The 26063-nt window shown below is 38.5% G+C and overlaps 1 protein-coding gene across 1 annotated transcript in view; it reads right to left on the bottom strand.

Annotated features, from left to right (window-relative positions):
* Positions 1 to 26063, bottom strand: part of CAMK4 (calcium/calmodulin dependent protein kinase IV) — a 136902-nt gene that overhangs the window by 29569 nt on the left and 81270 nt on the right. Inside the window, exon 5 of the mRNA XM_065662072.1 lies at positions 17041 to 17113. Coding sequence (XP_065518144.1) covers positions 17041 to 17113 — 73 coding nt within the window. The remainder of the gene's footprint in view (positions 1 to 17040; positions 17114 to 26063) is intronic.

Below are 26063 nucleotides of genomic sequence, written 5' to 3'. Positions count from 1 at the left end.
AGATCATCTATTGTGCACTAAGTATGCCACAATGAGTTAACAAAATCCCTAGGATAAAGTGTAGTTTTAGGAAAATGCTTGCTGAACCTAAAGTATTCTAAAATTCAGAAGAGACCTTGAAAACTATGGTCTAAAGGGCTCCAGTCTTTAAGACAGCTACTTGTTTCAGCCAAGGCCTATCAGTATACGATACTTGAGGCTATACATATTACACCTTAAAGAATGAATATACTTCTCTGTGTACTGCACATTAGAATATGTGAATCTACAACATCTCAGTCCTTTCCTCAAGACAAGCTACTTCTTTTCAGGAGAAATGCCAAAAGCAAAATAGTAAAAAAACACAAATAGTAAAAAGAGGCTTTGATTTCAGCAACCAAGAAGAATTGTTTCCTTGTATATGGCTGCAGGCCATTTGCATTTATTTTTTACAGCCATTTCTGAAGGCACTCTTTTCTTTCCTTTAAGAACACAGCCTTCTCAAAGCAAATTGTGTGTAAAAATTGCTGTTGCAATGGTAATTGAAGGCAGAAATACAGGAGAAGAATTCAAACCAACATTCACCCTTACTGTGTTACTCTCTATTGCACGGCCTTTTAAAATAGTCCCTCTTTTGACCTTCACCTGCAGAGGAGTCAGAAACTCACACAGCTGTGGTCTGAACATTTCTTCCTTTTTTATTAACCAGCAGGGCACAACTGAGGATCCAGGTAACCCTCATTGCCCCAGGCAAGGAAGCAAATATGGCTGCTGCTCATAATACTTGGACCTTCTTTCTGGAGGGGGCAAATTCACCCCAGGCAAACGCAGAAGGTGGCGGTTGGGTGCTGTGGAGCAGGTGCTTTTTGACACCTCATTTTTTTGACACACGGGTAATTTCCAGCATCAGAAAGGGCTCTGGTAAGCCAGGAGGGCTTCTGCTTTTTTATTCAGATTTGATGTTTACTCCAATTTGTTCAGGTCATATCTCACCATAGCGCACTTGTTTTCCAACACAATTTTTTCCTCTTTGTAGGGTAAGAAAGCTTATTCAAATTCCATGTAAACAAAGTTAAAAATACATTTATTTCTAATACTGTATTTTACTACATTGCATTTATTTAGTGTGCAGAACACTTTGGTCTGAGCAGACTTACCTGAAATAAGAAATGGAGCTGTATTTCCAAATCACATTAAACAATTTTTTAAGTTAATTAAAATGTAAGTTCTGTAAATTCAAAGTCAGTGTTGAAGACTACAGAAAAAGACAAGGACTAACGTTATCAACAATATCTGCAACAAATTTATCTACCTATTAAACTAAACACACTGCCTATTAGAAACAACAATGCGGTATTGTTTGTTAGCAATGTTTCTCAGCTTAGAAAGAATAAAATTAACACAAAATGCACAGGAAATGTAAACAAAAGATCTACACTAGATTACAAAGAGCAGTGGTTAAACCAACTTCAATGTGCCTTTCCATGTGGTTAAAGTACATTCATACACAAATATACTGCAACAGTTGCCTTTAAATACCATGACTATATTATGTGTAAGATGAATTTTGCTCACAGAATGATCATTCCAGCTGGCTGTCCCAGTAAAGGTCCAAGTGCTAGAAAATCCCTTTAGAGTGCTCTGAAAATATCTTTGCCTTTCTCAGACCAAGGCTGTATGCTCAATGACACTACTGCATAGAAATACAGTGGGATTCAGAAACTCCTCTTGCCTAAATACGGTGTCTATCGTGTTTATCACTTTCTTTAGCTAAACAGGCTCTTTAAAGCTTCTGTGATTTGAAACTGATACCTAAATGATCCTCAGTAGTGAGGATGGGAAAACTAGAGCCTTTTCTTGATGTCGAATAATAGACAAGAGTAGAGATGGGTGTTTCAGTGCATGTAACACTTGATCTACTGGAGCTTCTTTCCTGTCCACTGCAACAGCGAACATTACTAGGGCTGGAAGGTAACAAGAGATTGAACCTACTGAGACTGGAAAACCCCATGTAAATCACTAAAGAAAGTCATATCTTTCTCTTTGAAAAACAGTAACGTCCCCATAAGTTGCAAATGATGTGAGTAGTATTTTCCTGGGACAGATATGATGAAAAAACAGAGGATTTCAGAGCTATTTCATGCACAGTATCCTCTGGTCACTGTACATTAGTAAGTCATAATTTATCAGCCTGTCATTCTGACTCTAAGGTCCTATATGTCTGTGTCATTACAGAAACAGCAACCCATGAATCTAATTATCATGAAATTTTGAGTACAGTTGCCTGCATTTCCAAACATAGAAAGAAGAGTAACTCAACAGTTTCTCAGAAGCATACACCTTGACTATTTCACTCTTGTATACTTTGTTAATTTCAAATAAATTTAATGCAATTAAGTATAGAATTAAGGATATCTTAAAATGGTTAGCAGCTGAAGAAAATTACAGTACGTAAGGTGCTATGTTATTCTCAAATCTCAAGCAGTTACTTCCAGTATAAATCTAAATAGCTTCAAAGGCCTATGCCTGCAGTGGAAAGGGACAACATCAAGCATAAAGCTAGATTCAATTTTGTTTCAGTATCAAACGCTGCATCCAGAGTGGGGCTCAGAGCCTGTGCCTTTGATCTCCAAACATTTCAGACACATGCTTCTCTGCAGTTCTCTGTTGGCATGCTGGACTGTGTGAGGACTAACATGCTTGGTGCATGATGTGAATCACAGGCTTTAAGGAAGAGGAGAGCATTTCTGGCTTCCCATGCAGCTTTTTGCATTCACTTATCAGTGTAACTTATCAGCCCAAAAGCTGTTCCTTGCTCAGGATTAAAAGCAGGAATGACATAGAAGGTCCACGTGGCTTCTGATACTCCCAAGTAACTTTTGAAGGTTTCTATCTCCCTGGACTGCCAGATAACCTCCTTTCCTTTGTGTAATTCAATCTCAGAATATTGATAAAATACAGACTACTTTCTCTAACCATACTAAACTGCACACTCCTCCTGAGTGCTGCAATGTTGACAGAGCAGCGCTAAGCAAGAAACACAGTGAAGGCTGCCAGTGACAAACATGTCTGAGGTCCCCGTGGGCAAGGGCACGCTTCTCTGTATACATGGCTTTTCACACAGCTTTTTATGAGTAGGCTTATGTGGGCACTCTGGGGTCTTATGGGTCACATGTTTGAAAGGCTGCCAGGCTCTTATCATCATCTCTGGCTGCAGGTCAGACTTCTGGATGTGGCTGTGTTAGGGATAATTTTAGCTGTTCTTTGGGGAAGGGCTATGAAGGAGGCTATTTTCTTATGATTGCCAAAGGGAGGGCCAGCATGGAAGAATAAAGTGCCACCTTATTTGGTTGGTGTAATTTCTTTTTACATTTCCAAACCTGTATGAAAGGACAAAGATGCAACATATTGGACACAGCTCTGAAATAAACCGCAGGTCTCTGAAGAAGTGTTTGAAAACAACAGCCCAGTGAATTATTTCATTTCTTTTGCTCAGCTGTTCCCTACAATATTAAAGAATTGAATTTTCCTTGCCTAGATCAAACAAATCAACTCTAACATTTAAACTTCCTAATCAAATTGAAAACTCACAGCTATAAAAAGCTATAAATGATTTTTCACTATTTAGACATACCAAGTCTGCATTTCACCTGGAAAAAAAACAATTCTAAGAAACTATAAAAAGAAAAGGATACAACAGAAAAGAAGTCCAGGAAGAACAGTAACTAAAAGGTAACACAGAAATTAACAATTTATTTTTAAAAAGCCACATGCACACTCTGTGTAAGAGTTTAACTATATCACATCGACTATATCAGACCTGAGGGGTGGTAGCATTTAATGAATCTTTGCTTTCACAGATTAAAGGCTTTCTGTGGAAGGTAGAGTTATATGAGTTGCATATCTAGACCTACATAAAGCCAGCTGGCTCTGGCATTTGTTTCATGACGAAGCTGACGGGAGGCTGGAGCACTGGGAGCTGTGTAGCCGAGGGGCTGTGCCTTGCACATCTGTGTGATGGTGTCTGTGACACCAAGAGCAGCATCCAGCCTGTCAAAGAAACACTGCTGCCTGTCGCCTCCAAAGCCTGACGCATGATGTGAATCACAGGGCATGTTGAGAGCACCATCCTGCTTGACAAGGGCACCAGAAAACAGCCCCAGAATCTGGTCCTTAGATTACTAACTTACTTGCCATTAACTTAAAAAGCCCCTCAGAAGAGACATATAGCTTTACTGGCTATTTCAATGGTTATTTCCTCATCAAATGCTGTTGTAGCAATGTTAGGCCAACTATATCACTATGCTTGCCTTACCTGATAGTCTGGAAAAAGCCTGGATAGTCTGGAAAAAGACACTCAATGGTCTGCTCAGATACAAACCTGCTTCAGTCTGCTGCTTCCTCCAGAGCAGTATCAGAGATGGAGAAAAGGAAGCAAGTCTGTATTCTGGCTAAACAGGGCATTCTTTTCAGACTCCACTGATAAAAGTTGTGATGACCCAGGACACGACAGCAGCAGTCTCACACAGCGATATGTGTAAAATCATATAGGGCTGGAAATATTTTACATTCAAAAGTGACATACTGGACCTGTTCCTTCCTGCAAATTTCAGTGACCACATGGGTATTTAAAGGCAAAACTTATCAGATTTCGTCCTTGGTTTGCTTTCTCTGCATATTAGCAAATTTTTATTCATGCTATCAGAGAATTCAGAGTTTACTAGAAACCAGAGCTTTTAATTTTATCTGTGGATTTATTAATTTTTTTCAGCCGGTTTGTCATTGCACACAACCACACATACAAAATGATTGCAGGGCACCATGCTTGCACAGAAAGCCAGATAAATCCTTCAAAATATCAAAACAGATCACAGATCTCTTATCTAGTAAGAGTATTTTGTCTAAATCTACGCTATTCTTACAAACAAAACTCAGATTATGCTCACCCATTTGATTTACCAGCAGACAGGTAAGTGAAAACCAGAATCAGTAATTTACAAAATAAATACTGCCAAGACTTCAATAGACACTGAACCATTGCCCACACTTTCAAATGTATTTCAACCCTGTTAGAGAAGATGGATCTGTCTTTTACATTTATCTTTCATCAATTTTGCCACTTAATTCTTGTATTTCAAGCAAGTGAAGTGAAGGTAAATCGATCTCTCACAACCAACATGTTCTGTCCCAGATGGGGTTACAAGCAGCATGAAGAGTTACACCACGCTGACACAACTGCAGCCCTTTTTCTAATGCTGCTTTGGTTTGCTGCATTTGAATAACATACACCAGGTATTCATTACAGATGCTCTGAAAGCAGCCTTCTGTGCTGCAGCACCCAAGATGGTTCATCACGATGAGGTAATTTTAACTACTGGAGTATGAGATAACACGTCAGCTTTAGCAGCCTGTCCTCCCTGCTATTCCACTCTCTACAAGGACCCAAAGCCAAGTGTAGGGTACATGGCATCACTGAGATGCATCATTCAGAGAAGAGGGCTTGCGGAAAGCATCCTACATGAAGGGGAATCACTCCTTCAGCAATTCCTGCAGAGAAGGCAAAGATGCTGGCAAGCGTCAGCTGTGCACATCTGCACTGGCATCCGTACTGGCAGGGAAAGGACAGGAACCCCACTCTGCATGGTGGAAGCACTGCTCATGTCTTCAGTGAAGCATTCTTTCAGGAAGACAGAACTCTCATTTCTGAGAGACGTGGAGCTGTTAAGTTTCTAGTTCGTGAGTTTGTTGAGTTATTCATCCTTCCACACAGTCACATGTGCAAACTTATTCTAGGGAGTTGTATCAGCGCAGAAAACCATGATGGATTTTTTGTTAGCAGCAATGTTTCCTAATACATCTTATCGCATCATAATGGAGTTTTACATTAAACCTTGATTTTTAAATGATTGATGTAATTTTAAGGCTTTAAAACTGAAAGGTTTTTATTACATGCCTTTCAAAGTTGTTTATATCAATTTAAAAACATGCATTAATGTGTCACATAGGAAGACACAAGAACATCAGTGAAGTTCAGATGCAAGAAAAAGGACTAGGTTGCAGCCCTGATAATTCATGGCACCTAGCTCTACAGTTGTTAAATATTGCACACTAAAATAAAATCCAGAATTACCATATTTTATTACCATAAATTATGATAGCAGGTAAATAGCATGATAATAACATAGATTTCTAACTACATTAAGGCAAGGTAATTTTTAAAACCTAACCAATAAAAAGTGAATGTTTACTTTGTAATTGACAGCATACTGACTTTCTGCTATTGCTGTTTGTCAGATGGGTTCAGCTGAGCAGAGTATTTGGAAAGGCACATTCCAATAATGAAACAAACTGTTTACACTCCAGCTGCTGCCCATCACTGCTATTGTACACAAACTTGTGCCAGAAAATCCACCAAAAGCCCCACATCCAGCACTGTTCACCAAGCAATCGGATTTCTCAGCATCCAGAAACTGAACTACTACTGGCTGTGTACTATGTTTAGGCACCATGTAATAAATCTGGAAGGCCTGTGCTCCTGGAAAAGACCCATGTCATGCAATCAAGGAGACACTCTGATTTTTGCATATATCATCTCATTATTTCTACCTTATGAAGTGATATGCACCATAATGAACTTAAGTCTGCTGGAGTGATAAGTGTGAAGTGGCATTGATTCCTGAAAATATCAGATTCATTATTCACCTATGCTAGAGTTTGGACCTTCAGTCTCAGAAGTCTATGAAAACTACAACTGAAAAACACGGGTGTGTGTAACTTAAAGCCAAGAGCCAAGACACTCTCCGGTTTTGTTGTTAGTTATTGAAAAACATTAAAAATAGAGGTAAAGGAGTTCAGAAAGCAATTTGCATGTGGCAGCAAGCTAATATGAGAGCAGCATGCAAAATCAGTCACACAAATATTAATAGAAATACTTAAGTAGGAAATAAGTATTAAGAGATACTTGTCACAAAAGAGTAAATGAAAAAGGAGAAAACCAGACTCATTACAAGATACAAAATTTCCACAGTTGCAGAAATTTCAGGACATCAGTAAGGAATCACAAGGGAATAAACAAATTTTTTTCACTCATGCTCTCAGGGCCATAGAAATGAAAACTCTTATCTGAAACAATAACTGATAGATTATTACACAGCCTGTTGAAGAGTGATCAGCGTCAGTCAATAATAGCTCATGCCAACCCCCCTGGCATGTGAGGAATATCCCTCAAAAACAGCAGAAATTATCTTAGCATTTCCTCGAGCTACAGGCACAGAAATTAAGGTAAGTTTCTTAATGAAAAAATGTAATTTTGCAAATAGCCATTTTGCTGAGAGCCTGCATTTTATCAGTCCAATACTATGGAACTGGAGATTAATAATTGCACAAGGCTACAAAGGTTGAGCAATTTTTTTTGCAAATGTCTGTAATTTCACAGGTTCATTTTCAATTTACTTCTGAACAATCAATGTATTTTTATCCTTACAAAGATTAACAAAGCAGGAACATCAAGACACAGGGAAACAATCCTGTCCTCACTTAGGTCTGCAGGCACAACAGGCTTGGGAGACAGAAAAACACAGCCCTGTGAGTGGGGAAGGATGAAGAAAAGGACTGTCTTACACTTCAGCAAATCCTTCTGGGGATAAACCAGTGACTTTGGCAAAGGTGCTGCTACTTATGCCATTTGCTTGGGGAAGCAATTTTCTGCCTTGCTAGCACAGTGCAGGGACAAGGACTGTTTCTGTCCTCTGGCTGGTGTCCTCACAGAGGACAAGGGGATGCTTCTTAGGCACAGATGCATTCAGGCCCTACTCACAACGCCAAATTCTCTAAATGTCGTTGAAATTCTGTATGTTTACTCAAACCTTAGAAAAGTTTTAGGGAATTTGATGTAACATTTAACCAGATGTCTTTTAGTCCTTAGAAAAAGAATGTACTACTTAGCCTCACAGCTGTGGCTGCACAGCCTGCATGAAAAGCAGTAGTTACTGGTGACACTCATGCAGTGCCAGTTAGCATTTCTTCTCCGTTTGTTCATGCACAAATGGGTGGTTTTCTATTTTAGTATTTACTCCAGAGCAATTTCTGAGGCAAGACCTCCTAATACTTCATTGATGCCTTGACCCTTTCCCTTGCATGCAACTGCTACGTTTTTACTCTTTCTACATAGTATGTGGGGCAGTCAGGATGCTTTAGGAGCTTCTCCAGCTCAGAACACTTCAGAGCCCTGCCAGGCTCCTAAAGTGACTATATTTTGTAGATTCAGACTGTGCACGACTTACGTTCCATAGGGACTGACACTTGGATTTCATGTTCCCTCCTGACAGTTTGCACAACACGTGTAATAAAAATTATAATAAAAAAGGCTAATGTCTGAGAAAAACCAGTCTTTTTCCTTTACTTGTGCTTTATCAATTGCTAACAGTGTGCTTGGTAACATATAGGAGAGAAATGGGTAGCTGTCTAAAGCCAAGACTCAGGCTCATGTTCAGTGCCAGCACAGAGCGACAGAGGTTGTTTTCTGTGCCTTATTTTCTAAAGGGGACAGCCAGGCCATTGCCAAATGATGTTCAGTTAATCAGGCAGATAGACCCAATCTTTGGGCTGGGGCAGCACTATCCTCACACAGTATTTTCACAATGCATCTTATAAATGAAGGTACAGTAAAATTGCCCTTCTGCCTGAGATGAATTAGTAAGAGGTCAAATTCTTGAATCTTTAATCAGCCCTTAGACAGCAACTTCCCTGGTAAATGTCAGCCTCTTGGAATAAAAATTAGCTGCAGGCACTAGCTTGAAAACACAAGCATTTGGCACTGTGTTTGTGGAGTTCTGTGAAATAAAAAAAAGAGTTAATTAATCACTTTCACTGTTACTCCCAAATATTTTTTCAAAATTAAGACTGCAGTAACTTGTTTCCAAATCAAAGGAAGGACTACTTATATGAAAGCACAATTTGAGGTGATAAAAACTTGGCAAATATGACCCAGACTTTCTGCTGCACTGGACATTAAACTATAATACAGTAGACCTACAGCATAATCGTTAGTGCTTGCTCCATTTCCTCTATTAAACAGCAAACACAATACCCTCATTTCCTTACTGCTGACTGCAGCATTGCCAGACTCTTTTGATAGTAAATCTCTTTATTTTGTATGTTACAAAGAGAGCTTTGCACTTATCTTAGAACTGGTCTCCAAAACTGTTTTTTGTCAAAACAATTCTGAACCAAATTACTGATAAATCATGTTGGTGTGATACTAAAACCCACTGTACTTCCCTTCCAACAATTTAAATACATCATTAACAAGAAAAATTTATTCAAAATCTTTTTACAAAGTACAAGAAAAATGAATATAAGGTAGCAATATTATGAAGCTACTAATTCAAAATACCCTCACTCTCTAAACAGATTATCCTATGTATGAAACCAGAACACAACATTGTTTCAGAAATAGCACAGTTAGGGCACAAAAGAATTTCTCTCCCATGAAGTGACAGTACTTCAGTAGGTTTCTTACATAACTTGACAGTTTACCTATTTGCTTATTTGCTCTTGACAGCAATGTGCAACAAGTCTCCCCAGGATACTTAAAAAGCCCTTGTTAAAATGTTGTCACCAAATGGAAGAAAAGGCAGAAGAGACTTCTCGGCTTCCATGGAGTTATTTCTATATGTGATATGTTAAATCACCCATCTCCAAGAGGATTAAAATTGAAGCCATTCAAACAAATTTTGAAGAAATAAACACTTTGTGCGTAGAATACATCAAATGGAGCTTTTTTTTTTAATTAAAAAAAAAAAAAACAACTACAGTGTCTTAGACTGGATAATACTAATTCTCCCTATAAGTCATTCAGCTGTATGCCATGTCCATGGCAATACTCGCAGTTCAGATTAAAGGGAAGAATGTATATAACTATCCTGCAAAACACATGTTGACATCAATCAAACCATTGGTCCTACATGCCTTCACTGACTGCGTTATAAGAAAGCATATGCAGGCAAACAAAGACTCTCTGTTATTTCGTTCCTTCTCTCTGTCTGACACCCTCCCTTGATCTACAGGATTTATTATGCATATGAAGCATATTTTTTTATGGAAGTCTTTTTCAGAACCATTGCTACAACCTCTTTATTCTGCACTCTATTACAATTACTTCTAAATGGGGTGTTTATGTTCTTTCAGGAGGCTACAAGCAAGACACATCAGACAATATACGCTTGTCATTATGGAGACTAAAGTCCATTTGTCCTCATACTGTGATGTGCTTACTCAAATATAATTTTACAAGTATAAACGGTAATAATAAAATTATAATTACATACATTCTCCTCCCCTCATTGACTTGCACTTCCCTTATTGAATCGCACTTTCCTTATTGACTTGTGACTTCAAGTGCACTGCAGAACCCTTTGCAGTAAGAAAAGGATCATATTTAGTTGGTCTCATGCATTCCTTCAGGACAAGACTTCACAGGGAAATCCTAATACCTTTCAATTAATCTAAACTTTGTTAAATCAGTAAGTACAACCAGTGTATCTCGTGTGACATTCCTTCTATTAATTTGCGTAACAAAGAAATCACAGAATCACAGACTGGTCTGGTTTGGAAGGGACATTAAAGCTCATCCGATTTCAACCCTCTTGCCGTGGGAAGGGCCCTTTCCATTAGACCATGGTGCCCAAAACCCTGTTCAACCTGGCCTTGAACACTTCTGTGATTCCATGATTCTATAATTCTATATTAGAATTGATAATCTTACAAGGAAAAGGCAGAGTAAGACTCATATTTATGCTTCATCTATTAAGACAAGGAACCGAATACCCCAAGATACGTGTCACTACAGAAATCAGAATGAACAGAATAGTTCTTGAACAACTTGGGCCACTGACACCAACTGCTCTGAACGATTCCCAGCTCAGGGACATCGCATCTCCCTGAAGGTTTAAATTCAGTTTCTGTGAGCAAGGCTTAGCTCCTGGTCAAACTTGAGTAACAGGAGACAGGTTAAGAATTAATGCAAAGAAAACTGATTCTGATTCTGAATTCCCTATGTTGTATTTTTCCCTGCATGATTTGCCATAATAGCAACACAGAATATACTTTACATATTGACAACCTATTTGCTTGTTAAAAAGAGAAAAATACAAGAGTCCTTATCATACATGTCCTCAATTACATTGTAAATGGTGCTTTTAACTGCAAATAGCTGCTGTCCTTTTTTTGAACTCAGTGTTTGTCTGCCTTTGTCCAAAATGTTGTTATGCAAGTTTTCCAAAATCAGAGTGTACCAGAGTGCAATAGTTAAATTTGAAAACCATCCCCCTCTGTTCATTTTTTTCCTGTTTCTGTTGACGAGTTAGAAGGAGAGTGGCAAAAGCAGATCATGTCAGAGAACACAATATGATGTCATAATCCTTAGCACAGAATTTCAGCCAGAAGAGCAAATTGCTTCTTGTCTTACAGTATCAAGCACTGTTCTTCTACTTACAACTGCATATTCAATGAACATGGCTTACACCTGCAAGTTACTGCCATACCACTTTTGAGCAAACATTCTGAAAAAAATTACTAAATTTTACATTTTCCTTTCTCTCACCACCCCCACCCCCCCACCCCCCCCCAAGCTCTGGTTTCTTCCTTATTTGTCTCAATACACTTACTCTTCTTAACAGTGTGCCTTTTTAGGCCTGGCTAAGAATTTATTGATAACACATTTGTTCAACATTTCAGAATTCTGTCATATTTAAGCTTCAGTTAAGTTCACCTCATAGATGGTGGCTAAAACTAAAATCCATCCATTGCCTCTATCCCCGGCAGGCACTAATTCAGTGATAGTTGTAGTTTAAGCCCAGCTAGCTACTAAGAACCCCACAGCCGCTTGCTCATATCCCCACAGTGGGATGGGGAGGATTGGAAAAAAGGTAAACCCGTGGGTTAAGAACAGCTTAATAGTTAAAATAAGGTATAATATAATAGTAATTCTAATAATGATAATGAAAAGGGTAACTAAAAAAGCAAAAGAGAGAGAACAAAAAAAAAAGAAAAAAAGCAAACAGCAGTGATACACAATGGAATTGCTCATCACTCACTGAGTGATACCCAGCCTGACCGGAGCAGCAATCTGGCCTTTCCAGGTAACTCCACTCAGTCTGTGTACTGGGCATGCTGAGCTGTGGCATGGAAAACCCCTTTGGTTATTTGGGTCATGTGTCCTGTCTCTGCTTCCTCCTGACTTCTTGTGTCCCTCCTCACTGGCAGAGCATGGGAGACTGAAATGTCATTTATCAGAGCAAGTGCTACTGAGTAACAACTAAACCATTGGTGTGTTATCACCATTGTTCTCAGACAAAATCCAAAACACAGCACAACACCAGCTCATGGGAAGAAAACTAAACTTATCCCAGCCAAAACACAATTATAAAGAAAAAAATGAAACCTTTTTCTTAATCTTTATCTAATGTCCACTTTTGTTTGAATGCCAAAACCCCGAAATATTTTCATCAATTCTCTTGGATCTCAGGCAGTCCGATTACCTCATTTGTTCTAAGCGATAATTGTTAGGCACACCGACGCCTCAAGGTCTGTAAAATATGCTTGCAAGATGCACATTTGCAGTAGCTCTTTACCCACAATCATACCGCTCATTATCAGACAGATCAAAGTTCACTGAAATGAATAGAAACCTTTAATCTAGATTTTCTCTCTCTGCAACCTGCAACTGACTAAGCTCCCTCAGTCCTTGTCATCACAGCTGAGAATTCAGCATGATGTCTGTGAATTTAAGCTGACAAGAAACTTAAGGGCAGGCATACAATGAAGCTTGAGGTGGTAGAAAATTGAAAATGGAAATGAAAACAGAGGGGTTCCCACATATGCCTTAAGGAAAATGTTACTATCAGGACAAGATGATGGCCAGTCATAAGAAAACAACCTATTACAAAATATGATGGGAAATTAACTTAGAGACTGCCAAGTGAGTTCAAAATTCTCCCTAGATTATATCTAGTAATTACTGTATTTACAAAAAGTAAACTGTTAAAAATAATTTCAAATTTAAATAAAATGAAAAAAGTAATTTAACTCTCAAGCAGAAACCTATCATTTTGACACTAATGCAAACTAGGCAAGAAGGAACACAGTTTATTTTTAGAGACAAACACAAGATTTTGAAGATACACTTTCAAAAAAGAAAATAGTGTAATTTTCTTAACTTTGAACACCTAAAAAGTGGATGTCTCTTACAGAAAAAGCATGTGTCTTTTTGTGACCAATATTTCAAGGTTTATTTGAATTTCATATCATCAATAACTCATTCTGAAAGTCAGGCAGTGAAGACTGGCCTTGGGACATCCCTGTGCGGAAATCCATTGATTACACAAAATAGGAAAACTGTTGCAAAAATAAGCACGTAAGAAACTGATACTGTATACAACTGATCCTTTGAGGAGGAGAGGAAGGGCAACGATGTGCTAATAGAGGCTGCAAACGCATCCTCTCTCAGGAATGAAATTTACCCTGTTATGAGATTTTGGATAGCAACAGAAGCTCCATACCTGTTCTGAACAGCGCAGCAAAAGAGGTGAAGAGATGAACATTGGCTTGCCCTACTTTTGTATAAGCCTTTCATTTTATGAACGAAGCTATCTCCCAGATTAAAGAACAATGGAAGAATAATGGAAAAGGCAAAGCTGCGGAAGAGATTAAAAAAGGTAATTTGTTCCCACTAAGGACAAATACATCCATGCACTGGGAACACAGATATAATGAGCAGAAAGAACAATGGAGAGGGGCAAAATGGATGCAGTAGTTTTCAGAACAATACTGAGTTTGTTATTTTCTTTGTTCTTGGGAGGATGAATGTCTGATATATTTATGCTGTTTTGTGACCTGGAAGATCAATAGTCATTTCCTGTGTGTTACTCTAACCACTTGCTTAGTTCTTGGTAAGCCTTGTTTCAGCTAAGCTTACAGTACTCAGACATTACAAAAAACAGATAGACCAAGACAGAAACTTTGTAGGAGGGGCTATATTTTGTGCTTTTTTGTTTGTTTGTTTGTTTTGGAGGTTTTTGTGTGTTTTTTTTTTTTGTTGTTGTCGTTGTTGGTGGGGTTTTGGTTGGGGTTTTTTTTGTTGCTGTTTTGTTTTTTGTTTAAGATTTTTAATAGTCCATTTTTAATAGTCATTTGGTTAAACCATTTCAGACTGAGTTGAGCAAAATGCTTTGGTGCTTCTAAATTTCCACTTTACACTTTTGATTAAATATTTGAGAAGCATCTTGAAAAAACACTTTGCTAAATGAAGACAAGCCTCCATATGTCAGGGATCCACTGTGAGGACAGATCAGTTACTGCATTAATACCTATCTGATGCCAAGAGGTTATTCACTGGCATGTTCTATTGAGGGGATTGCAGAATTATTTAGTTTTAAGATTCATCAATAGATATATTTTCTTTTATTCAGGAAAGATTACTCTGCTGCAGAAGTATTTTCCAGTTTCTAACAATAACTCCTGTTATGTTCACAAATGCCATTCTGCCAATTTTACAGCCCCAATCTATCACAGTATTTTAGCTGGGCTGCAAGAATCCCAAGCTGGGAGCTGCCAACTCCACAGCCATTCCAGCTTTTGCTTTTATGTTCAGTATCAGCTATGAGAGCAAAAGTCAGTACAGTCCATCTTAGCTAGGGATCTGGTACAAGGATCTATAAAAATCCAAATTATTAAATGCTCATATAAATCACAGAATCATAGAATGATTTGGGTTGGAATGGATCTTAATATCCTCTAATTCCAACCCCCCTGCCATGGGCAAGGGTGCCTTCCCCTAGACCATGTCATCCAAGGTTCTGTCCAACCTGGCCTTGAATGTCAGCTTTTTAGCTTTCATATATATCTGTTCATTTATTTCATAGAAGACAGAGATCTTCATCTGGTTCCTGGGTTTTAAAATAAAGAACTGAAACACCTTCTGAAACATCTTTCAACAAAACTTCATAATAATTTTATGCAAAAAAAGCATAAATAATGTAGAACCATCTTAACTGGGGCATACTGATTCAAAGAAAAAATTGCTCATAAAATAGTAATCTGACCCAATTCTATGAAGTTTATACAAATGCGTTATGTTGTACACTAAACTTGAATACATAATTTAGATTACTTTGGATGAGAGCCGACTCAGTAAGATCATTCACAAAGTCAGAAAGTGAACATGGTTGTTTTGCAGTAGGTCTGTGAGCTCCAGTTCACACATTGCATTTAGTATGAACAGCCTTGCAAATGATACCAAATCATGATTTATATGACTTTTTCACAATGGGGTATTCCATTACCATACCGTGTAAATTTGCCTAAGTCAGTCTGTTTCTTCTGAATAACTGCATTACTGTTGTAACCACATTTTTTTCCCCCACCTTTAGATATTTTCCACAGAGGTCAGAGTTTAACAGTCTTTTCCTGAGTACAGTTCTTCTGACACTGCATCTCTGTGGATTATCCATACAGATCCTGCCTTACCGCTCTCATCCTTTGGAAGAGCTCTTCAGGCCGACCTCTTTTTTTCCACATGATCAACAGTTGTTTTTTGTTTGAAAAGTATGATAGTCTGGAAATAGACCCAATGTCAGTCATGTTGCATCTGTACTATTTGTACACTTCTAAGTATGTATGTCTGCTCCAAGATCTTTGCCATCTTTCTGCTACCTGTCAGCTTCACCCAAAATATCTGCTGCAGACAACCATACAGTGCTACTGGATGAAAACAAAAATGTCCTGCTGCCTCTGAAGACAGACTGCCAGGCACAGCAGAAGGCAAAATCTTTAGCATCTCTCCCTCCTTAGGTCTTACTAATGTCTTACTTTCACAAAATAAAATTGTCTCTGTTATTATTTTGTTTGAAATACTTTGAGTGTCCCAACTAGACTGTTCTTTCTTATCCAACATGTCTGCTCTCTTCTGCACTGCATGTGATCTGTGCCAGCATGCAGACTAGACATTTGACAAACTTCTTGAGTACCTTCCCAGCATCTAATTAGCGGTTTGGGGAACATCTGGTGAGAAATCGGATGGAAGAGCTACAAGCGACTGAGAGGTACACATAATAGACAGAAATACTGTATGTAGCTACTGGAAAACTTTATCTTCTTGTCTCAAAAACTTTTATGCCTTGTCTAAGTTATAGAATGTGAAATCATTGTACAAAATTCAATTGTGTGAAAACCACATGAAATATAGAGGAAGAAGGTATATTGGGAACTACACAAGCTACTGGCACTAAACTTTGATCTCTCAGTATCTACTGTCATTCTGTGTATGTACCTGCAATTTGAAAAGCAGTGAAAATTGATCTTTGATTAGACATGAAGCATACTTTATCCACTTTCACAGTAGTCCACCCTTCCTTGCAATGAGCCTTGTTTGTATAAATGCTCCTGCAGTGGGAAAAACTGTGAAGCGTCACCTTCAGGGAACAGCAGCAAACGTAGCATACTATTTTCTTGTCAGTATTCTGCAGGAGCCTGACTCACCTTGTAACTCTTTACACCAGCTTGTAACTCTTTACACAAAAAAAAAAAAAACAAAACACGTTTGGCCACTATGCTCCACTTCAGTTGAAAGGAAAACTAGCGCACTCTCGTTCCAAATGACTTACTGTGACATACTCCACAAAAAATTAACTAGACACTACACAACTGACAACAATTTCAAATTACTTTTTGGCTAAAACTATCAGTGCTGAACTCCACAGCTTTTATAGTTTGGGCAGAGCATGCACTCCACTTTAACAGATGACTTAGAGCATTGAATGCTTTACTAATTCCTATCCAGATTCACTTTTTGCCCTTCAAATTGCCACTTACTAAAAAAACAACAACAACAACAAAAAAAAAAGTAGAAAAAGAAAAAAAATCAATACAAAGTTTTGATAGGAGGAAACTTATGTGGACTGTTTCCAGTGAACTCTGCTTCTTTCCCACGAGTATGCATTGAGCCATTGCCGATGAAAAACTAGGAAACTAGGTGCTGAGCAGATGATGCTAAATAATACTCACAGCAACTGCTTCCAGGATTTGTTTAACAGCATCAGCAGCATCTCGTTCACTGTAGTAACCCTTTTCCACAATCCTACAACAAAAAAGTGACATGCAAGATTGCATTCAGAATTATTCATTATAGTAAATAAACCATGCTGGCAAAACCTTTTAAAAAATGAGCTAGAAAACAATCAAATTTAAACACGACAAGGACCCTAGAGTGCCCCTAAAGAACAGAAAACAACTCTTTTGCAATACAAGTTACCTCTGATTTCCAGTTAAATGAGTAAATGGAGATAAAGTACCAACTAGGTAAGAATATGTACATTCAGTTGAAAGATTTTTGAGTTTTCAGAGAATCTGAATTACTCTCAGATAAAACTGAGTTCCTTTAGGAACTGCTTCTTCACTTTCATATTGAACTCACTCCCCCTTATTTATTTATTTATTTATTTATTTATTTACTTATTTATTTATTTATTTATTTATTTATTTATTTATTTATTTGAAAAAATGTTGTGGTTTAAGCCCTGTCGGCAAGTCAGCCATGCAATTTCCCTCTCACCCTCCTCCCCACCCCCCTTTTTGCCCTCCCCCTGCTCCCAGAGGGATGGGGAGGAGAATTATAAGAATGCAACTCCCACGGGTTGAGATAAGAACAGTCCAGTAACTAAGGTATAACACAAATCACTACTGCTACCACCAATCATAACAACGATAAAGGAAACAACAAGGGAAGGGAATACGACACCTCACCACCCACCGACCGGTAACTCGTCTCACCCCACCCAACCAAGCAATGACCAATAGCTAGTCCAACCCTGCAGTCCCTTAGCCTTTCCAGGTAACTCTCAGTTACATCCTGGGCATGACATGCTGTGGTATGGAATACCTCTTTGGCTAGTTTGGGTCAGGTGTCCTGTCTCTGCTTCCTCCTAGCTTCCCCTCTTCCCTGGCAGAGCATGAGACTCACAAAGTCCTTGGTCAGTCTAAACATTCGAGCAGTAACTAAAAACATTGGTGTTATCAGCTCTGTTCCCAGACTGAAAGTCAAAAACACAGCGCTGCACCAGCTACTAAGAAGGAGAAAAAATGACCATCACTGCTAAATCCAGGACACAAAAGAACTGTGGTAGGCACACACAGATCTGAATTATTCAAGAGAAACAGATGATGTAAAAATTTACTAGTTTCAAATTATCTCTCAAGTATAATGGGCTGAACGAGTTTCTTTTTCTCCCCCATTAGTAGAAATTTGAGGGTCTGTAGTCAAAGGAATATGGTTTCATTCAAACTAAACCTATTTTTTTAAATTTCTTCTTATATAAATGTTATATTTAGTTTGCATAGATGAAACATAACTTGATTTTGTGAATGTGCTGACCAGGTGTGGCTTATGGAGAGTTCAGCAGTATTTATGACTTCTGAAGATCCTGCAAATCTGGTTTTCTCTCCCTCTTCATTTTTACATCTGTTCAATCTTGCAAAAACAAACAAAACATCAACCTTCACATTCAGTGTTATCTTCTGGAACCTTACCGTGATAAGAACGTACTTTTCTGTGTTAAGGCAATGTTCTGAAGTAGTTAGCAGGGTATACTCCTCCTGTTTTGTAGTATCATAGAATCACAGAATCATAGAATAGCTAGGGTTGGAAAGGACCTTAAGATCATCTGGTTCCACCCTATATCATGGGCAGGGACACCTTGCACTAAACCATGTCACCCAAGGCTCCATCCAGCCTGGCCTTGAGCAGTGCCATGGATGGAGCATTTACCACATTTTTGGGCAACCCACTCCAGTGCCTCACCACCCTCACAGTAAAGAATTTCTTCCTTATATCTAACCTGAACTTCCCCTGTTCAAGTTTAAACCCATTGCCACTTGTCCTATCACTACGGTCCCCAGTGAAGAGTCCCTTCCCAGCATCCTTGTAGGCTGCCTTCAGATACTGCAAAGGCCCCCTTCAGATACTGGATATACAGGTATCTTTTCATTACTTCTCTTCTCTGAAATAACAGGCTTATACTGAATGCTTCAGTGCAACTCCTTACAGCTTTAAAAAAACTGTCAGGAAAAGTGTTGACTAATGTATATATGAAAAGCTTTACTATATAATCATTAGAAAAGATAATAATCCACCAGAAACAGATGTAACAAGCAGGGCACTGTGAAAAATAGTCTATAGAAGGATATACCTAACCAGCTGCAATTACTTAACACTCATTGTATTTGCAGGTAACCATTTCACAATGATTTCTTGGCTGCATTTAGTATTATTTCTGGAACTTTCATTTCCTTCTGGCAGCACTTCAGCTACCATTCCCTATGCATTTCTTTACCTCCTTTGCATTTTTGTACCTCCAGCCCTTCCCCTGCTTTGTTCATCTGTTTAAACTATCAGGGAGAGCTTTACCTGAACTTACACCACAAGGGTAAAAAAAAAAAGTGGACTTTACTCATTGAGACATTATGTTAGGCTTTTAGCCTGAAGTTTAGGAAAGAGTTTACAATAAATCATAATTACACAATAAAATGCTACATTATACTTGAAAGTAAGATTCTTCCTTAGCTATTTCAGTCTAAATTATCTTCCTCTGGTAGACCGCATGGCAAGATGTAAGTGCCAATGACCCTCTTTCTTGGGTGTTTGTTCACCAAATATAGTGGTTTGGCTTTGTCTTCCTTTTTAATTCAAAGTACTTAGTGTCAGCCAGTAAGTTCCTATCTGCGGCATCCCTAAGCACTTCTGAGAATACAGACTTTGCTCCGATCCTGCTTCCCTGCTGGTAGTTTGGGCGCTATCTTGCTCTTCCATCTACAGCACAAGAGGCATGTTAAAACACTTTCGTTGTTTTACAGGATTCCATGTATTAAGAACATTCACATAACTATTCTGTTAAGCTTACAGTCCTAAGGAGGGCAAAGGAGATGATATAGTAACAAAATTTAAAATTTTTCACAATGAAGTAAAACCAAAAAGATTGCTGTGCTAGTTTAACTCTTCTTTAAAATTGCCATAGATTTTGGAATACATTTTAAAAAAAAAAATTCTAATCTTACAGTATGTCTTTCAAACAGATAAACTAGGGGAAAAGAAAAAAAAAAAAAGTCTTTATATTTTATTCCACTCAATAAAATCAAAGAAAAATATTGGGGTTTTGGCTTCCTGTCAATGCCCAAGCAATTCAGGAAAGAAAACCACCTGACCACTGGAAACACGAGGTCAAAGAGATGCTCAAGATAGCCCTCTTGGCCACATGTAGAAGACCACTCCACCCTTAGACAACTATATGTTGATAAGGGTGGTGTACTGCTCTCATTATTATTATTAAACACATAACAGAAATAGCACACAGATACTGAAGATGAAGCCATTGTGAATTTATACAGTAAATAAATGTCATGAAGTGTGGGCCTGTATTTCAGGACAGGAATAAAAACCTATTTTATAATTATTGTGCAAGCACATGACTCATCCACTGATGTGACAAGCGAATAAAATGCACTGCCAAGCCAATTACAACTTATGTAGCATACAGCTAACCTTCTTGTTGTTCAGCAGTCTAGAATCCAGACTTCTTGAGAATAGATATTAAATTCTTTATAATAATCTAGCAAGTAGGAAACATAATCTTCTGTAGCAGCAACAAATAAAAAAAAAAAGGACATACTTCTTGATAAAGATGAAAATTTATTATAAAGGGCACTCTGTTTTAAAACTAGAACCTGGCTATTAGGCACTGAGGAAGAGTACTGAAATAACATTATCCTGTCCTCTAGGTTCTGTAATAGTGCTGGGGAACCATTTGTGTATCTTTTTTTTGCATACTCCCTGTGATAGTTTATGTAAGACAAAAGGTAGGTGTGCTAGTTTGCTTTATTAAAACAACACTCCTACCTGAGACCAGTGAAGTTTCTTTACAATGATTTTTTGAATTTCAGCCTACAGTTTAACAATGACTCACTGTCTTTTTCTTCCATAATGGGAAGGGAACATGCAAAAATGTCTTACTTTTTTATTACTGAAGCAAACCCACCTATTTACACCTACTTTACAGAATTATCTCTAATAAAGTCATGGATGAAGAAAGATTAAACTTTCCTTGAGAGTACAGGACAGGAACAGCACAAAAAGGAACTAATTAAATACTCCCTTTGATATGCAAATGAATGAGCCAGGGAGACCAAAAGAGTACAGGACAGGAAAACTGTGAGGCAAACAGCAGGGAATCCAGAAAAAAGAATACCAAAACAGTTAAAATCAAAGCTTGGAAAACCCCTGAACTTGGTGTTACAGATATTCAGAAAGTTCAGCACTTCAAATCAAAGATAACATTCTAAAGCAAGCAAAAATGCAAGGCTGATGAAATAAAAGATACATATTCTAAGCCCATTTATGTAAAATCACTTTTTCATGCTTGTTTGTACACTTTTATTGAAATATGTTGATTCAGTTCTTTACACTTGTACATGGCAAAACAAACATCTCAGAATGTACTGATTTAACCTTGTCTTTCCAAGCACATGTGAACATATTTGAGACAAATCCACCTCTTTCTATAAAGAGAAGCAGAGAAGTGTTTCCCAAAGGCTGCTCCTCACTCCTTCCCACGACCAGGGCAAGGGTGAACATATTTAAACTGGCAGAGGGTAGATTTAAATTAGATATTAGGGAAAAAATCTTCACTGTGAGGGTGGTGAGACATTGGAACAGGTTGCCCAGAGAAGCTGTGGATGCACTGTTCAAGGCCAGGTGAGATGGGGCTTTGAGCAATCTAGTCTAGTCAAAGACACTCGTTGCAGGGGGTTGGAACTAGATGATCTTTAAGGTCCTTTCCAATCCAAACCATTCTGTGATTCTATGACACTGTTGGAGACGGAGGTGGTGCCAAGAAGCACCCCTGTCTGCCTGCTAAGCCAGTCACCCAGCAGACCCCACCCAACCGCACTCCTGACCTAGAGCCCACAGTTGCTCCACCACAGCAATGATAACCCTCTCCACTGCCACTCAAACTCAGAGGTGGAAATGCCTTCTGCTGTCAGTTAATGGAGCTTTAGGGTCATACCGCCCATCAAACCTGTGGAATGGTATGATATATTTCTTGTGGTGATCCATGTTCTCTCATACACAGTAGGTAGTTGAAATTCGGTTGCTTCCACGATTGTCAAACTCATGTATGCATTCAAGTATTCAATAATTTGCAGTAAAGCTTGCCAACTTCCACCCAGCCTTTCTAATATTTCTCTTCCTTCTGAGTACTGCAAATTTTCTGGCAATATAAATCCTTTAGTTCTGCAGACTGTTTTCAGTGTAAGCTCTCTCTACCATGGAAGTGCAATGCCTGCTATGTTGCTTATGTTTCCATTATGTATATCTGCGTTATAGTCTGCCTCAACAGATTCATGAATTATTACTAGCATAGCCCATACTTCTGTTGCCTGCAGGATGGTTTAAGAAAATCATGCACTGTATTTTACTTCTTCTGGGACATTCTTGTTAAGACTTGATCTTATGCTTTAATTCACCACTTTTTTATGAAGACAATGAAAGCAGTGTAATATCACAGTAAAGGGAGGGAGGGACCTAGTGGCCACACTCGCTCTATAGAAACTGTATTACTGTTGGGGAAAAAATAAAGGAAGAGCACAGTCCTGCTAATCTGAAAATCAATGAGTAAAGTGATGAGGAATTCTAACATGTTATTTTAGAATCAATTTTCAGAGCACTATTACAATTACTGGAATACATGTATCTGGGGATTAATGGCAATCATGTTAAGCAACAAGTGTAAACAATCAATCTCCTACAAAAACAAACATGTGAATATTTCATCACAGAAGGAAAGGAGGCTTTGGGTTTGATTTTTCAACGAGTAACAAAGCAGAGGGTCAGATCTTTTCCACCCAGCAAGAGAAACAGTTCTTGCTTAGCTGCAAAGATAAAAAAGGAATCAGAGACACCCAGCAGCCTGTTTAACAAGCAGAGGGCCCATTCAGTGCTGGAGGATAGGCTGGGATAGTGACTGATGCATACAACTCTTCATGGAAGACTGGCAATACCTTAAAATCTTGGTCAGCATTATCTGTTGCCCTGGCAGTGAGACTTCTCAGACAAAACTGAGGAGGGGTGTCCTGGGTTGAGCAGCAGCAGTCATTTTTCTCCTTCTTAGGAGCTAGTACAGTGCTGTGTTTTGATCTTTTGGCCTTGGAACAGTGGTGATACGCCGATGTTTTCAGTTGCTGCTCGAATGTTTGGTCTGGCCAAGGACTTTCTGAGCCTCATGCTCTGCCAGGGAGGAGGGGAGGCTGGGAGGAAGCAGAGACAGGACACCTGACCCAAACTAGCCAAAGAAGTATTCCATACCACAGCACGTCATGCCCAGGATGTAACTTGGAGTGACCCGGAAGGGGTAGAGGGACTGCAGGGTTGGAGGAGGTATCGGTCAGTGCTTGGCTGGGGGGAGTGGGGCGAGTTATCGGTCGGCTGGTGTTGAGGTGTTGTATTCTTTCCTCTTGTTATTTCCTTTAGCACTATTATTATTAGTGGTAGCAGCAGTGATTTGTGTTATACCTTAGTTACTGGGCTGTTCTTATCTCAACCCGTGGGAGTTGCATTTTTTTTGATTCTCCTCTTCGTCCCTCCAGAAGCAGGGGGAGGGCAAGAAGGGGGGGAGTGAGCAAACGAGGTTTGTGGTTGGGTTTAAACCACGACAGTGGGTTATATGTCCTTCCCTGGGCAGCACAATCCTCAGAGCCTCTCCAAGCCTTTCACTGTAACCACTCCTGAAACTTGTATATGGAGAGCACCAGGGGCGGAAGAAGCAGAGGAAGCAGAACCAAATGGTACAAGAAATGTGTACTTTACCAGCTCCCTGATCCTGAAACCAAAGTCTCTTTCTGTTTTCTTTTTCTTGGATATAGGAATCCAGGGCAATGACTATTCTGGCAATTTTAAACACAAGCTGTTCTCATGACTCCTTTTGATCAAGAAAATTTGAAATCTTAACCACTTTAACAAACCTACTTTTTCTTACCCTAAACTCTAAATAGACTAGTTCTCCTGTTCTTAGCTTACTTCCCTGCTTCCCTCCCTCACAGACCTTTTTACATATCCTCAAGCCTCATGTGAATTCTGAGCAGATAAAGTCTTTTTCTTGCTTCCCTTGCCTCAGATTAGTAAGCACACATAGTTTTATGCTAATCAATCTGAACAGGTACTCTAAAATTTGCAGTATTTACATGTTTGCCACTATAAATACTATTTCTCCATACAGTGGAATTGGTTGCCTTTCAGTATTAAATGAACCTAGAAATATTCATGTAGTCTTCAAAAGTCTACAAAATCTATTTACCCATCCAAAACAGTAATATTTTCAATCACTTTATCAATTCACAGCATTGTTTATCTTTCTTCATGCTATGTCTGCATTTGTTTTTCAGTAATATATAAAAAAAAAAAAAACCTCATCAGTGTTTCTAGGCTCATTTTAGTTCTTCCTCTAGCTGGCTTTTATTAAGAACACTTGTTTCACGTCTTACCTGTGGGGTGCTTTCTGTTACATCATGTACAGTCTCAAGCAAGACACTGGCCTTTATAAATACAAGATCTGTTCCAATGCCAGAATGTGCTAAGAACTTTTAAAAGTTTTGGTTCTATAAACCAAATGTCAATTTGCCTGATATTCTTTCATAGTGATATTTTTCTGTACATATCAACTTAATTCTTGTGTAAATTCTAATATGTCTTTCAAATGAAAGATTTCTACAAGGTAAAGTGAGACTGAAAATAAGAAAAAACAGGAAAAGAAAATGCCATCACTCTCTTCAACAACAAAAAGGTTTTCGCAAGAACACATTCTCAGTGAATGATTCACAGATCTACTGGCTCTTAACCTGTATAGATGCAATTCCAATTCCTGGTTGCTTTGATGCATTTGTTTAGTTAAAAAGTAAGGTTTCTATTTAAATATTTATGTATTTTCCATACTAAAGCATTGAAAAGTAATAAAAATAAAAAAGCAGCTCTGATTCAGTTTGCTGATTCTTCTTTAATTTACATCCTTTTTCATATTTCAGCACAGACCAGCTGTTACTGTCACTAATGACTCAAACTGTCTGCCCATGATCTGAAGAAGGATAATGGGAAATATAGAAATGTGTTGGAATTGACTCCAAGTCAAACAAACTAGACGTTTTTCTTCAGTACCTCGTTTAGAAATGAAGTGCAGCATTGTGGTCATTTAGGAAAGATCTTTTCCCTCCATCATTACTAATTAAGAGGCTGATTTTCATAAATTTGGCATGAAGGAGAATTTAGTGAAATACTGCATATTTCTTATATCCCACACTAGGGGTTGGCTTCTCTTCTGAAACTTTCTATTTCCTACTCAGCATTTCAAAGCACAGAACTAAAAAAATTCTCTGAAAATCTTGAACTATTTCTTTGTCTTTAACAAAAAATATTTTTGGATTTCTTTGTCTAGCTATGGGCACCGTGTTATCAGAAAGAATGCGGAAAGTATTAAACTGACAGTAATTGAGACAATAGAAAACACAACCAGGGACTAAAGATTGTAGGGACTGTGAATATATAGTTTTCCACAGTCCGCCACTGCATGGGAGTTTGCCACAAAGTACATAGTATTCACTTTCTCTCTACCTGCTGGCAACAAGACCAAAAAAAATTGGCCAAATTTGCAGAAAGAAAATTCTTAGTCATACGGAAGCCAAATCTAATTACCAGGCTGGAATAGCTTACATTAGATTAATCTTATTGCTTAAGAAACAACCCCCAAAACCCTGGAAACCCAAGGATGGTTGAAGGACAGGTGAACAACCTGCCTGCTCCAGCCCTCCATGCCAAATCTGAACAGCTGTAGCTGCCATGATGTTTTAAACATACTGCTCCAGAGCTTATTCTGATCCATTACTTAATTCCCAAGCACAGTGCAACAAATGGCCACTGAATTCTGAAACTGGGCACTCTAACATACATTATGTTTATGTCCCTCCATGTCACTACTTACAAAAGCATTCAT

Source organism: Lathamus discolor, chromosome Z, assembly GCF_037157495.1.
Source record: "Lathamus discolor isolate bLatDis1 chromosome Z, bLatDis1.hap1, whole genome shotgun sequence".
NCBI classification, from domain to species: domain Eukaryota; kingdom Metazoa; phylum Chordata; class Aves; order Psittaciformes; family Psittacidae; genus Lathamus; species Lathamus discolor.
Note: the sequence above shows the minus strand (reverse complement) of the source record. Positions and strands in the feature narration are given on the sequence as shown.